At 43.5% G+C, this 17,559-nt stretch overlaps 2 protein-coding genes across 9 annotated transcripts in view; both read right to left on the bottom strand.

Moving 5' to 3' along the window:
• Nucleotides 1-17,559, bottom strand: part of ST3GAL4 (ST3 beta-galactoside alpha-2,3-sialyltransferase 4) — a 1,054,305-nt gene that overhangs the window by 438,039 nt on the left and 598,707 nt on the right. The gene's annotated exons all lie outside the window — the stretch shown is intronic.
• On the bottom strand, nt 1,792-17,553 carry DDX25 (DEAD-box helicase 25). Of its 8 annotated transcripts, none has more exons than XR_014815561.1 (13): nt 16,200-16,409; nt 15,524-15,590; nt 15,233-15,277; nt 14,582-14,717; nt 12,950-13,042; nt 12,765-12,867; nt 11,771-11,885; nt 10,381-10,558; nt 6,998-7,235; nt 5,530-5,692; nt 3,335-3,523; nt 2,258-2,383; nt 1,792-2,086 (listed from the first exon to the last, which is right to left on the bottom strand). XR_014815561.1 is itself a non-coding variant. In XM_021063097.2 (12 exons), exons 1-12 carry the CDS (start codon nt 16,260-16,262, stop codon nt 2,322-2,324), a joined length of 1,452 nt encoding a protein of 483 aa, XP_020918756.1. In that variant the 5' UTR covers nt 16,263-16,409; the 3' UTR covers nt 2,101-2,321. The 8 variants fall into 8 exon arrangements, 5 of the variants coding, with proteins under 5 accessions (XP_020918756.1, XP_020918757.1, XP_020918759.1 ...); XR_014815562.1 differs by having other exon boundaries at nt 10,381-10,498; XR_014815563.1 differs by lacking the exon at nt 14,582-14,717.

Here is a 17,559-nt window from a genome sequence, read left to right as displayed (position 1 = left end):
CTCAGGCAGGCATCGACAGAGAGGGACCACCCTGGCCTGGCCCAGCCCAGCCCGAAGATGTGAAGATGCTGGCAGTTCTGAGGAAGGGGCTGTGCCCTGCAAAACAGCCTTGGGATGTTGACTTTCTATACTGGACAGTTAGTGTGAAGACAGCTGTGAGGCACACAGAACACGGATGGCTTTCTGCCGCCTAGGTGGCGAGACAAAGGGAAGTGAGGAGAGGGTCAGAGGGGAAGGGGAGGGATGCCCACTGTTTGCAGACTCTGTGGAAACAGCTGCTAAATGGAAACCACTGAAGACCTCTGTGAGGGTAATGGCAGAGATTCCACTGGAGTGCTGAATGGTAAGGGAAGTGGTCATGTCTTACTCAGGAGACCCCAGTGCTCGGCTGACTATGATGCAAAGTCCAACTCGATTCCCAAGTAGTAAGAGAGAACGAAATATCTTGATACACTTCCTGTGCTTACTGACCCTGTGCCATATGATTGGGGTTCAAAACTACAATGGAAAACATCAGGGAAGAAAGTTGGTGAATGACGAAATGGCAAGAGACTATTAACAGAACAAGTGCCACTGAATGCCTATGATATGCTGAGTGCTGTGCTGGCTGCTGGGTATTGAGTGGACAAGCTGATCACAGCCCAGAGAGGAAGGCAGATATAGAATTAGGAGAAGGTGGGTGGACCTTCCGAGGTGGAGGCTCCACATTTTATAGAGTCTGCTCTTGAGGACTTCTCTTTGCCCCAGTGCCTCCTTCCTGAGTCAGTGGTTCCTAGGATCTGGTGCTTTACCTATGTTTTCAGCTCCCTTTTGTAACTGTACTTCTGGGCTCTTCCCTAAGAGTCTAGTCTTCTGTGTACAGTATGGGGAAGAAAGCTATATTTTCCCAAATTCTCCAGGTAATTCTGGCAATGAGCCGGATCTGGAACACTGCCTCAGTGGACCTACATTAGGTGACAGCAAGGGGGTACTAAGTACCAGGCAACTTAGGTTCTCTCTTGCAAAAGGAGATGCAGGGTGTCTTCTCCTCTGGGATGCCTGCCTGATGGTGTTGGGGTGTCTCTTCTGTGCCCATTCCTCAAGCAAAGCTCATTACTGAAATCACACTGGCTTATTCTGATTCTCTGCTCTTTGTTCTGAAATGACTGTGTCCTCTTATTCATCTCTCTTCCTTGGTGTTTGCCATAAGGATGCACAATAAATATCCGGTGTGGAGTGAGAAGCTGCACAATTTCCATGTATTTCACAGGGATAAAACATGGGTAGGGTGACATGCATGTGGAATATCAAGAGATATGCCAGAAACATCCCCCTATGCCGGGATGGCAGGTACTTTCACCGAAGCTTCTGGTGGCAGTCTGGTGTGACAGAGCTGGGACCTGAGCTCTGGTTGTGGGCTGCAAGACATGCTCAGGCTTTCTGGGAGAGGATCAATTTCTCCCCGTTTTCTCAAGCCCATATTTCACTTTTTAGTAGCCAATGTGAGGAATGAGAAGCATCTCAATGCGACTTGCAGGAAAACGCCCAGGATTCTTAGATATCCCTTTAAGTTCTTAAAAGCAAAACCTTTTGGCTCCCTGAAATGCTCCCTCTTTAACAAAGGCAAGCAGCTTCGCCCCGCCCCCACTATCTGCTTTTTAAGGAACACCTATAATAAAACCACATTTTCAGAGACTATTAAATAACTGATGCTGGATTAAATCTTCTCTAATTTGAAGGCATGAAGAAGTAAAATAGAAAAATATTTTGAAATCTGTATGTCGGCTGAAACATTAAAAAAGAAGCAAAATGTTCTCTCTTCCAAATTGTTTTACTTTGTAAAGGTTTTCCCCTGCACTTACACATAAGAGTGTGATATGTGTGGGGAGGGGTGGGGAGGGGCAGGGAAGACACTGGAACTGGAAGGGGCAGTCTGAGAGTCTGAAGAGGTTTTGCTTTTCACTTGCTGGACCAACTCAAGTTCCAAAAACAGTGACATTCTACTGCCATCTCGTGGTGCTGTGAAATGCTCACAAGAGGCAGGATCTGCTCAGATGCTATAAACTAAATCCCCAAACATCCCAGTAGCCCTCACAAAGGTGTTGACCTGTGAAAAGATTAGAATGAGAAATAATCTTGCTTTTTTATTCAAAAGGATCAAGTGCTTTCACATCGATTTAGTTCAAAAGACCTCAGGTCTTAAAACTAAGGCTACCATGACATTTATTTTGCCACATATGACAGTTTCATGTTGAAAAGGCTCAACATAAAAAATTACCTTCAAAACCTACTGGGACATTCTCACATAAACCAGAATACTTTTAAAGGATAAAGTTCTGTCTTCAATATTCAATCTTTTCAATTTCATCCATGTCTTCAGGATCAAGTTGCTTAATATTGCTGTCTAAAAGAACAAAAGAGAATAGAATTGTCTTATTCCAGGGCCTAAATGAGATTTCATTCTGTCCAGTTACATTACATTCTGAAGACAGTGACACCTCGATGGAAAAGCATGGGGATAGGGATCCTCTCCAGATTAGATAAGGAAGGGATGGTATCCAAGTAATACTAATACTAATACTAATACTAATACTAATACTAATACTAATACTAATACCAATACTAATGCCAACAGCATCAGTGCACCAAACAAGAAAATAGGCCTAGATACCCTGGGACAGAAAAAAGGCCAGAGTGCAGTGAGGGGAGCCAGGGAAGGGGACTGACTGAGCTGAGCAGTGAAGGGGGTGTATACATGGGGGTGGGGGGGTGGGGATGGCAACAGGGAGCTTTGTTTAGCAACAGGGACCTTAAGGGTTCTTTCTCTGCCCCCATCCCTCCTAACACAGGAGTGCTTAATCATCTTCCCCAAAGGGTGCGCAGTCAGTCTACAAACCTTTTTTGGGGGGGTCTTTTTAGGGCTGTACCCATGGTATTAGGAAGTTCCCAGGCTAGGGATCCAATTGGAGGTGTAGCTGCCGGCCTACACCACAGCAATTCAGAATCCGAGCCGCGTCTGCAACCTACACCACAGTTCATGGCAACACTGGATCCTTAGCCCACTGAACAGGGCTAGGGACTGAGCCTGCGTCCTCATGTACAATAGTCGGGTTACTGCTGAGCCATGACAGGAACTCCTGAGCCTGTATTAATTCCGTTTGATTTCCCCATTTTTCTGTAACTACCACATATGATTGAATCCTGTGTCTCATGTGAGAACTCTGGCACTGAGAATTAGAAGCCTCCTACTCCATGGCTTCTGCCCCACCCCCATCCTATCATGAGACTCAGGGACACACTTGGTCACTGTCAACAAGGGCAGGCACACAGCTCTGACCACAAGGGTGCTACTCACTAAAGTGGTCCTGGATCTTCATCAGCAGGGGCAGCTTATCCACCTCGATCATGTTGAAGGCAAGGCCTTTTTTCCCAAAGCGGCCTGTCCGCCCGATGCGGTGGAGGTAGGTCTCATAGTCTGGCTCCTCTGCTTGGTTCACAGGGAGGTCAAAGTTCACAACAATTGTGACCTGCTTCACATCAATCCCTAGAAGAAGGTGGACACTGCAGAGTCCTGCAACTTTTTCCTTAGGACACAGCTATTCAAGAACCACATTTGCCAAGGGAATTCTCATTTATTAGACACGATTTATAGATCAAACCTGCTTTTACACAACTGAAACAGGTCCATTGGTCAGGCAGTTTGCACAGTATGTATATCTATGATGCTAGATAAGAGTCAGTAGAAGCCCCTCAGTCTCACGTCCCCATTCCCCCACCCCCACGCAGCCCCAGCTCCATCCCATTCCCTGGCCATTCCTCTGGTCAGGTCGTTTTATCTGTTGTCTCAATGGTTACAACAATTTCCAGACTGGTCCCCCCCACCTTCCACCCCCAGCCTCTCTTCTCCTGCCCCTTTAATCCCTCACCATGATCACTGCAGCAATGTCCAGAACACTTGTGTTGTCCAACTGCCCAAAAGATAAAGTACAAACAACTCAAGACTTCCAAGCTCCCTTAAGTTGCTTCTCTTTCCCTCCTGACTGACAAATTCAACACTGTAGTCAGAGTCTTGCCACTTCCCAGAGAAACTGTAAACTCTCATCAAACTGCATTCTCCTTTTCCTTCAACACCTTTCACGTCTCATGTTCCCCAGGAAGACTTCTGTGCTAGTTCAATGCTTCCATCCCCCAATATTAATAGCTCTCTGGGGCATAATCCTTGTCCTCCTTGCACTCTGCTTTGACTCTGGAGCATTTTGTGCCCTCTTTCCTATGGGGTCTAGAGTGGTGCTGTTCAATATGGTAACCATTAGCCTCATGTTGGCTATTTAAATTAATTCAAATTAGAAATCCAACTCTTCAGCCACACTAGGCACACTCCAAGCACTTAATAGCCACCATATATGGCTAGTGGCTGCCAACTGGACAGCACAGAACAGAAGACTTCTATTAATGCAAAAATGTCTACTGGAGAGTGCTGGTCTAGAGAGTCAGGAGCCGAGGCAGTGAACTCTCGAGTGGTAGGAACCTCATCATTTTCCAGGCTCCTCCTCCAAAGTGCCAAGCTCAGCACTCATGGCTGGTCCTCAGTTCCATCTGTAGAACTAGCAATAAATTAGGAAACATGGTTTGAGAATGGGGCAAGGAGACAGGAGGAATGAGAAGGGTAGGAAGGCAGTCCACTTGAAAAAACAAAGATTTTTTTTCCCAGTAGATAACAGGTTTAAAATTAAAAACACCTCACAGATGACCAACATCATGAGTCATTAGGGAACACAAGTTAAAAACACAAGACACCACATACATCTACTAGAAAGGTTCAAATGAAAAAAGAGTGTCAATACCAGTTACTGACAGGGATGCAGAACAATCGGAACTCTCCTGCATTGCTGGTGGAAATGCAAGATGCCACTTTAGGAAAAGAGTTTTGCGGTTTCCTGCAGAGCTAAATATACACTTGCCATATGACCCAGAAATCCTATTCCTAGGTATTCACCCAAGAGAATGAAAACATATGTCTACATAAACCCTATACATGAATGTTTATTACAGCTTTATTCAAGACAGCCCCAAGCTGTAAACAATCCAAATGTTTATCATCTGGTGAATGGATGAACCGTGGCACACACAGTCAGTGGAACACTACTTAGCAGTAAAACGGAAAGACCCACTGATACATGTAACAACACTGATGAATCCCAAAGTGTTATGTCAAGTGGAACAAGGTGGACACAAAGGCTACTAATCATATGATTTAACTTATATATCATTTTGGAAGAAACAAAAATACAGAGAAATTTGGTCAGTAGTTGTCAGGGGCCATTAGTTGCAGAAACTGATTTGCAAAGGAGTGTAAGGCAACTTGGAGGGGAAATGGAAATGTTCCGTATTTTGATTACAGTGATGGGCATGTGACTATATTTGTTTGCTAAAACTCACTGAACCATATCCTTAAAAAGAGTGAATTTTCATTGTAAATGGAACCTCAATAAACTTCACCTTAAGAGTGCTCGCGGGCTCGCACACACGCGCGCGCGCACACACACACACCTCTAGCACAGACGTTGGTCGTTATAAGAACTTTCTCCTTTCCATCCCGAAACCTCTGAATGATGGCAGCTCGCTGATCCACAGTCAGCTCTCCGCTTAACAAAGACACTTGGTGGCCATCCTGCATCATCTCCACAGTCAACCATTTGGCATTTCGACGAGTCTGCATGAAAATCAAAACCCAGCACAGCACCCAAGTTAAAGCAGCCTGGCTGTGTGTGCAGCGCTCATGTCTGCAGGCAGGGGAGCCAGGAGGGCTGCAGAGGAGTTCTGCCTAGAAGGACCTTTGAATGTGACAGGGAATTCTCCCTCCCCACCCCCCACCCCCGGTGCTTCTAACGGTCACATCCTCTCCACCTGTCAGAGCTCAGCTTCTCAGCCATGAAACAGAATAAGGCACTTGCCCACCCCTCCTGGTTGTCTGACCACAAATGAGGTAACCTGATAATGTTAACCTTGCTAAAGCCTTTACCTGCATCATGCTCAGCTGCTTTCATAATAATTCGATGAAGTAGATACCCAATGTCATTTAAAAAACTAAAAAATAAACTCAGAGCTTAAAACCACTAAGCAATCTGCTCAAGGTTACATGGCTGGTCTGGTTGGGCAGAGCTGAGCTTTCCTTTACAAGTGCGTTTCCAGGGCTGTCCTGTGTTGGGGGTATGGGGTGGGTGGGGCAGGCAGGTCAGTGAGACAGGTGAGATCCCACTCTTGTGGAGCTGCTGGTGGCCACATGGTAATGAGAAAATACAACCAAGATGAGAACATGAAAAACGTCAGATAAGAAAAGTAAATATGAAAAGAAACATAAGAGGCTATTAATAGTGAGTAATTGAGTGGTTACCTTGCTCATAGTAAGTAAGTTAGGAAGAGAAAAGAATTTTCTTTTTGTCTCTGTCTCTCTCTTTTTTTTTTTTTTTAAAGGGCCGCACCACCTGAGGCATATGGAAGTACCCAGGCTAGGGTTCAAATCGGAACTGCCTATACCACAGCCACTGCAACTGAGGATCCGAACTGCATCTGTAACCTACACCACAGCTCATGGCAACGCCCAATCCTTAACCCACTGAGAGGCAAGGGATTGAACCCACATCCTCATGGGTACTAGTCGGGTTTTTAACTCCAGGTTGGGTTAGGAACTCTGAGAAAATAATATTCTTAACCTGATGTGTATCTATGAAAACCCTATGATACACATCAACCTAAATGGGGAAATGTTAGAAGCAATCCTTCTAAAAGAAGGATGCCCTCTGTTCACATTGAAGACCTATTCCATTACTTAACCTTTCTAAGTTTTACCCCTAAAACAAAGACAATTTCCACTCAGAATTGCTCTGAAGATTAAACAGCATAATATACAAAAAGTGCTGAGACCATGGTGCCCAGCTCTATGGCACTTACTAGTCTTACTGCCCCTGCCTCTGCCTGCAGGGAGGTCTGGGCATGAGGAAGACGAGCTCAGGATTACCTGGCAGAAGATGATGGCCTGGCCAATGGTGATGCCTCCATAGATGTTGCACAGAGCTTGATACTTGTCTTTCCTATTCCCACACAATACATAATACTGTCGGATGTTGTTCAGGGTCAGCTCCTCTTTTCGTAACTTTATCACATTAGGGTCAGGAATGATTCGCTCAGCAAACTGCCACACAGAGTCTTCAAAGGTCGCTGAAAAGAGGAGCATCTGGCACCCAGAGGGTAAAGCTCTGTAAGAGAGGGCAGAGGAAGGCCATCACCCGGCTGCCATGCCTGTCACTCTCCTGGGGGCAGCTTCCAGCACTTGATGCCTACTGCCTCAGCTGTCTCAACCCTGAATCCTGCCCTGGGGCCAGTGTGCACTGCAGCAATGACTATGCTGTGGTAAAGTCCCTCCTTCCCACCAGGAATTTGGGAAAATGAATAAGCTGAATGTGGGGCTCCAGAGTGAAGACTAGGTAAGTAAGTGTTCCGGAGGGTTTGGAGGTTTTCATGCCAATCTTCTTCTTAGGACAGATGGGCTCATTAATAATTTTTATGTTGCTAACACTGATTCCTTGTTAGGAAGCTATTTTTGATATTCAGGTTAAAGAAAAGATACTATAACATGAATTTCACCTGTTTCTTTTTTTTTAAGGTGGCTATCAGAAAAATTTATTTATTTATTTACTTATTTATTTTTATTTATTATCTTTTTAGGGTCACACCCACAGCATATGGAAGTTCTCAGGCTAGGGGTCAAATCAGAGCTGCAGCCTATGTCACAGCCACAGCAATGCAGGACCAAAGCTGTGTCTGTGACTTAAACCGCAGCTTGCAGCAATGCTGGATCCTGTAACCCACTGAGGGAGGTCAGGGATTGAACCTGCATCCTCATGGATACTAGTTGGATTCTTAACCTGCTGAGCCACAATGGGAACTCCAGAAAATTTTAAATTATACACCTGATTTGCATTATATTTTTATTAGTGCTGTGATTTAATGTATTTTAAGCAAAAGTAAGGAAAACTGAACAATGTACAGATGAACAACCAACATACATACTCTAATTTTACTTTATATTCTCTTGAGTAGAAAGCCCTTTTTGACTATTAAATCTTTCCTGGATTTCTGCATCTTTCATTTACTGCTCTATTTAAACATATCAACTTACTGGTAAGGGATGGCAAGAAGGGAGTCTTGCTGGATCTTTGGCCAAAATTTTTTAAATAGGAAGGCTGGCTGAAAACATATATGAGGAGTAACTGGACCCACCTTACTTGGGCAGCTAAGCATGTACAAGCAGAAGAGTCTCAGTAGAATGTGAGGGTAGCAGAGCACTGAAATAGGGTATCAAGCAAAAACACACATACTGAATGGTAGACCCTTCTCAGTCCATTCCCCAGCCCTGCTTCCAGGATGCCAGCAACTGAATGTCCCAGGAAGGAAATTAGAGACATTACATACCTCCAGGTGACAATCATATTAAAGTAAAGCTTCTAAGTTATAAGCCCCAACCATGCACACTGAGCTGTCAATAAGCCTTCTAGTTCCTCAGCTCAGAGTGTGAAAGGCTAGTCCAGTATCACCAGATATGAGGAGGAAAGGCCTGCCGTGAAGACAGAGACTCTAGCCAACAAGCAAAATGAAACAGGTAATACAGGTGTTGAGAAAAAAATTTCAATACTATAATTAATATCCTTCAAGAGATAACTGTAGATATCCATGTACCTTTATGGTGTTACGGATATGTCACATCCATTAACACAAGAAAAGGAAGCTATGAAAAAGAAACAGAGGACAATGCCAGTGTGATCCAAAAGGACAGAAAAAGGTACCTGACTGTGTTATTTTAGTGACAGATGGAGGGACACATTCAACTGGGTTAAAGAGATAAATAATGGGAACAGAGCATCTTGCACAAATGAAGGGACAAGTTTGGGACTAGGTGTGGCAGAGAAGGGATGCCTATATAGAAAGTGAATCACACAAATTCAGATTGAGAGAGGCAATACCTCTAAACTAAGGGGTTTTGGTCTCCTCCAAGCACACCAGTGCTCAGCTGGCAACAGTGGATGCTGAATTAGCTTGGTGATACCATACAAAGGGAAACACATGACTATATCCTTCCCTTGATGTCCCTATGAAACTGAATGAAGTTACATTTCCTGGTTCAGAGGATGCAAGTAAAACATCCTGTGGGTGAACACGTGGGGGAACTTTAATGCCTACATCAAGTGATGTGTCAAATCACAGCAACACAAAATATACTCCCACATCTCTTAGGCACTTGAATTTGAAAAATTCAGGAGTTCCCGTTGTGGTCCAGCGAAACAAATCTGACAAGGAACCATGAGATTAAGGGTTCGATCCCTGGCTTTTCTCAAGTGGATTAAGGATCTGCCATTGCCGTGAGCTGTGGTGTAGGCCACAGACATAGCTCAGATCCTGCATTGCTGTGGCTGTAGCGTAGGCCAGCAGCTATAGCTCCAATTGGACCCCTAGCCTGGGAATCTCCATATGCCGCGGGTGTAGCCCTCAAAAGAAAAATAAATAAGATAAATAAATAAATAAAAATAAGTGATACAGATTCCTGAAGCCCACTCCCAGAAATTCTGATACAGTAAACCTCAGGTTTAGCCAGATAATCTTAAATTTTAAGCCTCTTGGTGATCCTGGGAGAGGAGCCTAGGAAATTGAGATTTATTTAATATCCACAGGCAAAATCAGGACTAGAACACTAGTCTCCTGATCCCAGGTTACTGTGTCCTCACAATAGCACTATCAAGTTTTAATCAATTCTTTTTAGAATTGTGCTCGAAATATAAGACTATTAGCAAAATTTGGTGCAGACCCACTATATGGTTTCGATCTGTAATCCTGTGGCACAAAAGCAAAGCAGTCAAAGATTAGAAGCTGAAAAAATTAGGAAATTACAGCAGGCTGAAGACCTGTTGAGCTGGTGAAAATCATAAGAATTTGTTTTATTTTATTTTAATCTAATTATCTATTTAATTATTTTATCTATTTTAATCTAATTATCTATTTATTTTATTTAAATATAATTATCTATGTATTTATTTTACGGTCATACTTGCAGCATATGGAAGTTCCCAGACTAGGCATAAACAAAGAGCTGCAGCTGCCAACCTACACCATAGCCATAGCAACTCTGGATCCTTAACCCACTGAGCAAGGCCAAGGATTGAACCTGCATCTTTATGGACACTATATTGGGTTCTTAACCCACTAAGCCACAATGGGAGCTTCTCCAAACTTGTTTTAAAGATGAAGGAAGTGAGGAATAAGCAGTGAAGACAATTAGAAGCAGCAGACAAATGAAATCCCTCATCTGGACAGAAGATCCAGGAAAAAAAGGATGGATGGGAAGATTACCTTTGAATACGAATGCTTTGGTCTGAGAATCCTTGTGTGTCGATCATCACATCTGCTTCATCCAGGACAAACACACGAATCTTAGTCAAATCAATTAATTTTCGCTTGAAACACCAATCTAGGACAGTCCCAGGAGTGCCAATTATAATCTGTTTGGTGATGTCAGTGCCTCTGGGAACTAGGGAGAAAAGGGTTTGAAGGCCTCCTTCAGATGCAAACCACTCTAACAGTCCACAATGCTGGCAACACAGCGTATTTCATAATGGTTTTACCAGTGCAAACCCTGAGGGTCTTTGTGGGTTTTTGATTTTGCAGAGCTTTAGGATAAATTCCAGAGTTTTTAGGTTTATGGTAATGATAACAGTGTTACATATTTGGTTCCTTTTTTTTTTTTTTTTTTTTGTCTTTTCTAGGGCCACACCCTTGGCATATGGAGGTTCCCAGGCTAGGGGTCTAATCAGCTGTTGCTGCAGGTCTACACCCCAGCCACAGCAACGTGAGATCTGAGCTGCATCTGCAACCTACACCACAGCTCATGGCAAGGCCGGATCCTTAACCCACCAAGCGAGGCCAGGGATCAAACCTGCAACCTCATGGTTCCTAGGCAGATTCATTAACCACTGAGCCATGACTGGGACTCCAAGGGTTGCATATTTGATTCCACCCCACAACCACATGAAAAGCCCCCGCAGCATTGCCATTGTCCTATAGAAACACTAGCACAGCATGAAAGCCCTACTTCCTCAAATGGAAACAATCAAAATGTCACTCAGCAGGTTACATGAAATAAATGATGGAATATTACACAGTGAGTCAAAAGAATGAGCTGGGGCTATACGTACTGACATGGAAAGATGTTTCAAACATGTAAGATTTTGAACAGTATGGGAAAAAATGCTCCCATTTTTATAAACAGTCAAAAACAAAAGAACAAAGATTTGTTAACAAAACCTTAGCTGTCTTGGGAAATAGGTTTTTGAAAGGAAGAACAACTTTCACTTCTACCTTTGAATTCCCTGTGTTTCTGCAATTTAGATTTTTTTTCACTATACACATATAATCCTTTAATGAGAAAGGAAAACAATAAAAGTGGTTCTGCACAAAACAACTGAGCCTCACAGAAAAGAACAGGCAAAAGCATCCTCTTTTGGGATGTGGGGAATGATGCAGCTAACACTTACTGGGTCATTGTCATGTGCCAGGGTGTGCACAGTGTTTTAGCTATTTCATTTCATTTCATTTAGCTGTTCGTCCAGTAACAACTCTATGATACAGGTGCCATTATAGACCCCATTTTAGAGGCGAAAAAGCAGAGAAGGTATATACCACGTGTCTTAGTGGTAGAGTCAGGAATTACAATATCAGCCAGGACTGGCTTGCTGGTACATACTTCGATTTCCTCGAATGGCGTACATCACTTGAACATCCACACAGAATCTCCCCATCCGTTCCACCACACGGCCAGTTTGCAGAGCCAATTCATAAGTAGGAGCCAGGCAGAGGCACTGAGAGGGAGAGAAGTGGAAAGGAGAAAGGTTCGTAACAGTCATCATGCAATTCTGAAATACAATTAAAATTTATAGAGGAAAAGGCTCAGAGTGAAATGGGAGATTTGGATTGACTAGAATATTTTGTTGCTGTAAACTTTTGTTTCCCCACAGCTTTGAGGGCACCCAAAACTGGCATTCCCAGTTTGTCAAACAAATTGATGAGTACAGGCTGGAGAAAGAGGGAAAGATCACCAGATACTTTCCATGAGTGGAAACTAGGCTGAGAGAAGGGCAAGCTCAGTTCCAGGCCCTGCTTAGTCACTCACTGACAACTATGATCTTATGTGTGACTTTTCCCTCTCCAAGCTTCATTTTCCTCCTCTGCTAAATGAGTGAGAGGGACCAGGTGATCTATAGCCATCTAGTTGTCACTACTAGGTGCTCATTTTGTTTAGAGCACAGTGCTAAAAATGTATATTATTTCACTCAATTTACACCACAATCCTATGAAGCAAGCATTCATCCATTCATTCATTCAATGTTTAATGGTTGGTTTCTATAAGCCAGAACTGTGCTCAGTGTTAGGGTTCAAGGGTGAACAAAACAACTATAATCCATACCTTCATAGAATGTTATCTTTATAGACAAGAAAACATACTCAGAAAGATTTACTAACTTGCCTAAGACGTTCCTGGTAAAGTGAGAGATTGGGATTGGAACCAAACTATAAAGCTTGTATTCTCAGTCCTGGCCCCATACTGCTGCCCAGCACTCAATGATTTTATGAAAGCACGTCTATTCCAAATATCACTGCGTCATTGCCGCAAAAGTGCCCATTACTAAAGTATCATTGGCATTGCAAGCATTCCCATCTTTCTCTCAGCCTTTCCTTACCTGTGGAAACAATTCCAAGGCATTAACTCTGCTTAGCATTGCCAAGACAAAAGCAGCTGTCTTTCCTGTTCCAGACTGGCTCTGGGCTATGAGGTTCTGTGGTCTGTAGAAAAGAAGAGATAGGCATAAACGAACTATGAGACTAAAAATTCCCAAGTTGGCATACCACTACTCTGGAAACTCACGGGTGTGCCAGCATCATAGGGAGCGCCATCTCTTGAATTTTGGATGGTCTGTTAAATCCCATTGCATAGATCCCTTTTAGTAACTCTTCCTTTCTGTCAAAAAAAAAAAAAAAAAAAAACCGAATACTTAAAGCCTGTGATTGGTCAGTAGCCTCAGAAACACAAACCTGAAAGGTGCATTTCTACTTAGGCTACTTTGCAATTGAATATAAAAAGGAGTTTAGAAATATACAATCTATACCTCAATTCCCAAACATACACAATCATGCCTGTACAGTTGGACCACTAAAAATAATAAGTTAGGTCATAAGCTTAGGCCAAGGACAGCAATAAGGGCCTGGCATTGGACTGTCTGCTGAATCAAGAAAAGGAAAAGGAAAAACTATTCTGATAGAACTATATTGATTTTCCAGGAGAGTTATATTTTCCACATGAGCTGAAAACTAAGTGAAATTTATCGTTCCTTCCTTCCTTTTTGCTGCACCCTCAACATGTGGAAGTTCCTAAGGCCAGGGATCCAATCCAAGTCACAGTTGTGACCTGTGCCACAGTTGCAGCAACGCCTGATCCTTAACCTGCTGAGCCACAAGGGAACTTCCATTTACTTTTTTAAATCAATGAAAAATGTCAATTTTCAGAGAAGACATTTAATTTAGGTGATTCTTATATCAATTCTCTCAAGGAGCAGAAGACACATTATCTCATTCTGAGCCAGTATTCTTAAATGCGTCTTTCCTGGGGTCTTGTGATAGACGTTAGAAAGAAAATAAAGTGAAGTAGGCTGGAACACTTCCACACAATGATGTGCACATTTTGGATGCGCTTAATTGGTAGATTAATAGATAGATTACTGACAGCCAAATTTTAATCACAGGTAAGCTTCTCCTTCTACTTAGAAAACAGACACTGGGATTTTGGATTTCTGACCCCTTACATAAGTTCGTATCAGTAACTCTCTCTGTTAACAATTACATTTCATTAATGCCAACTGATAAACTCCTAGGAAATGCAAACTCATTTGGAAAAGTTACTCATTTAAATACCATTTAAAATAAGACATAATTAGGAAGGTAAAAGTTGTAACTTATCTCAAAGGGATATGGGAGGATATTTGGGCTACGAATTTTTTTTTTCTTTTTATGGCTGCACCTATGGCAATATGGAAGTTCTTGGGCTAGGGGTCAAATTGTAACTGCAGCTGCAGGTCTAAGCCCCAGCTTGTGGCAATACGGGATCCTTAACCCCTTGAGCAAGGCCAGGGATCAAACCTGCATCCTCATGGACCCTATGTCAGGTTCTTAACCTGCTTGGCCACAACAGGAACTCCAGGCCATGAAAAATCTCTGCTATCTGTGTTCTGGTGTGGTAAGCAGCAATAAGGCTGTGTCTAGCTTATCTAGCCCTCTCAGCCCAGCAAGGTTCAAGTATTTTACCATCAAAAATGTTCTCAAGTTGCACAGTTTAGATGCCCTAGAGTTCCTCTTTGAGATGTATTTTCACTGCATGCAAAATGTCCACATCTCATTTGAATATTGAATATTAGAACATGAAGATGGTTTTTATTATTAGCAGATTAGTTTGTTCTGTTCAATGTTTTCCGGCATTTCCTACACTTGATGTAAAAATACTCACAGCCGCAGCTCTTCAAATGTTTTCACTGAGTAGAGTGGAGAGCTGGGATCCTTTTGTAAGACTTCAACTCGGTGACTGGATTCTACTAAGGACTGCCGGATTAACTTGTTTAAGAGTGAATTAGCTGCCAAATCCACTAGAAAAGCAAGGATTGAAAAAAGGGATATTGCAGGGGGAAAGTCAAGCCTCCTGACTGCCATCTAATAAGTTGCTTCCTTCCACTCAGTGGTTGTATATTAAGCAAGTGCTCCTACTCTCATTTTTCTTCTTAAAGAAGGTTCTAGAAAGAATGACACAGCACTGAAAATTCTTTTTTTTTTTTTTTTCCCCAATGAGGATCCAGTTTCTTATGCTCTGCAGCTACACCAGCCTCTAACCTCAAGTAAGACAATATCCACTGCCACCAGACCTAATTTTTCCTTGCCGGCTGAAAATTCCTAACCCATTCCCATATATTTGATTTCAACTTCCTCTAAAGAAATAATCCTCACTGCTAAGTTAACATTTCTTCTAATATTCATATTCATAAAGAAAACAGACCCGCAGATGGTTCTTTTCCAATTAAGATATTATTCACAGTGTGAAAGTCATAAGTAACTGAAACCAGTAAAAGAATGCCAGTAAATACACGCAAATGAATTTATTTCCTACCTACATCTTCTTCATCATCTTCTTCAGTGTTATTAACAGAACCATCTACAAGGATGGAAGAGAAACAACTGTAAAGACAATTGCTAAGCAGAAATGTAGACTGTATTGTCCCAGTTCCCCTTGCTCATTCTATAGAGTGCACATCAGGAAGAACTAAGCAGTGGAGGAGTGGGTAAAAAGATGGTGAAAGTAGTGGTCGGCCTTGAATGTTAAATTAAGGGAGCCCAGGTTGCCAGGGACATGAGGAAAGCAATGCTTTTTAATGAGTCGAGGCCAGTTTGCTTTACTCACCTACGTTTGGGACAGTAGTATTCTTAATACCCCGAAGGTTCTTCGGGGGGTGGATGAGGTTTGAAAACTATTGAAAGATACAAATTTCAGTCAACCTTAGGAAGCAAGCCATCAAGCAGCCCAGTGCTACCCCCTAACAGGGGCCAGAGGGGAGGCAGGGAAGACCATGCCAATACTTTTTCCTTTGCAATGTTACGTATTAATGAATTCCTTTCGGGAAGAGGTGTCCCATATGAATTATCCTAAAACTGGAGACTTTCTGCTGCCCCTGTAAATGAAGATCCTCTTTATTAGCCTCTAGTCTAAATGTGACACTCCTTGGGAGTCACAGCAGAAGGTATGGTAGATAGAAAGCGAGTTGGTAGATGAGATGGAAGCTACTGAGGCTCAATGTCAAATCAAGAGAGCAGAAAACTCAGCGTCTAGCCGGGGTTACCAGCTGCTTTCCCTCCCGCAGGTGTCTTCATTTTGCCCTTTCAAACCAAAGGTCTTATTTCTCTCAGGGTCGCCTCTCCCGTGGGCCTCTTCCAAATCCTTGCCACATCTCCCCTCTGCCATTTGACAGCCCACTCCAAAACGCTAGCGGGGCTCCCCCTTCCCCTCCCCTGCACATTTTCCTCTGAGAGTGCTGTTCTAGCCCCCGCCCCCTTGCCCTCCCCGGCTCATTGGCGGTTACGTGGCGGTTCAGCCGCTCGCTCTCCGCAGCCCCGGCGTCGCCTCCCCAAAGTAACGACGCCATAGCTGTGATCTCGGCTTCCGCCCCAGCACGTGCGACCACACCAGGCGCGAGGCGGTGCCGGGCCCCACCCAGCGGCCAATTATCTTTCTTCTGAGGGCGGCGCGGGGGTATAGGGAAAACACCCGCCGCGCGCAGGCGCGGGAGCTCTGGGGAAGTGGGAGGAGTCGGGAGAGGAGTGGGGGGTGGGGCGCAGGCCGAGGGAGCGGGCTGTAGAGATCCTCCTGCAGCAAGGTTTCTGTTGGATCAGCCCCCTACCTGCACCAGGCGTTAGAAACCCGGCCTGGACGCTATCGCTGTGAAAGCACACCTGCGGCCGACCTATGCTAAGTCAACAGTAGCAGGACTGTAAGCCTTAGGCAGTAGTCTTTGCACAGATTCGAGAGTCTTACCTCTCTTACCCCACCATCTTCTCCACAGATTAGTCTCCTGGTGGTGAGGCAGGATCCCTGCACCATACTTCAAGCTCTCACGCCCGCGTCCTCCTACCCCCCAAACTTCCGTTTCTTCACTGCAAGGTGTTAGAAAGCCTAGCGAATTGCATAGGAAAGTGGAGACTCAGAATGGGTGTGTTTCACCTGACAAATGCATTCGAATGCGACAGATGCAGAGAGGAAGTAAACTCGTTCAAGTTCTAGCTATTGTCCCTGTTATTGGATACCTGTAATGTTTCCACAGGCTGGTTTTTTCAGTTTAATTCTGATAGGTGCCTCTTGCTAAAGTACTCCGGAGAAAACGGTTTTCCTTTCGGTACAATCTTCACCTCCCACCTGTACCTGCGTAATCCTTGCAGATAGATCGATTCCTTGCACTAATGATTGCTAAATTTGGACAAAAGAACCGGACTTTATTTTTCTTCCAGTTTTCTAACTGGAATCTTGAGATCTGGATCAGCATTTCTGGTCCTAACAAAAACCGTGTTATGATCTCTCCGTGGTGCTGAAGCAAGACTCCCCATCTCTGGTCACTCTCAGACATCTCAATCGTTTGAGATCGTCGTATTTCTTTTCAGCCTTTTCATGTGGATTCAATTTAATTGTAAATGTTTTTGATTCTCAAGAGCAACTTTGTACTAATTTAAGTACCTATAAAATCAGGCCAGTTTCTTTCAGTTTTCATGTAAAGATAACGGCTATTTGAAAATTTTACTTTTCTGTTATTTTAGCACACTAGAATTAATCCTATCTTTTACTCTTATCCTATCGCATGCCCCAGATTCTGCCTTGTTGGTGGCCAAACTAGAAAACATTAGGCAGATTTCAGCCTCAAGCGGGAATTCCTGGCTCTTAGAACTACATTT

Source organism: Sus scrofa, chromosome 9 (genome assembly GCF_054392235.1).
Source record: "Sus scrofa isolate SSC_HxYL_T2T_F1_AM1 chromosome 9, Sscrofa_HxYL_maternal_Yorkshire_Landrace_v2.0, whole genome shotgun sequence".
NCBI lineage: Eukaryota > Metazoa > Chordata > Mammalia > Artiodactyla > Suidae > Sus > Sus scrofa.
The sequence above is the reverse complement of the archived record's forward strand: the minus strand, read 5'-3'. Positions and strand labels throughout refer to the sequence as shown.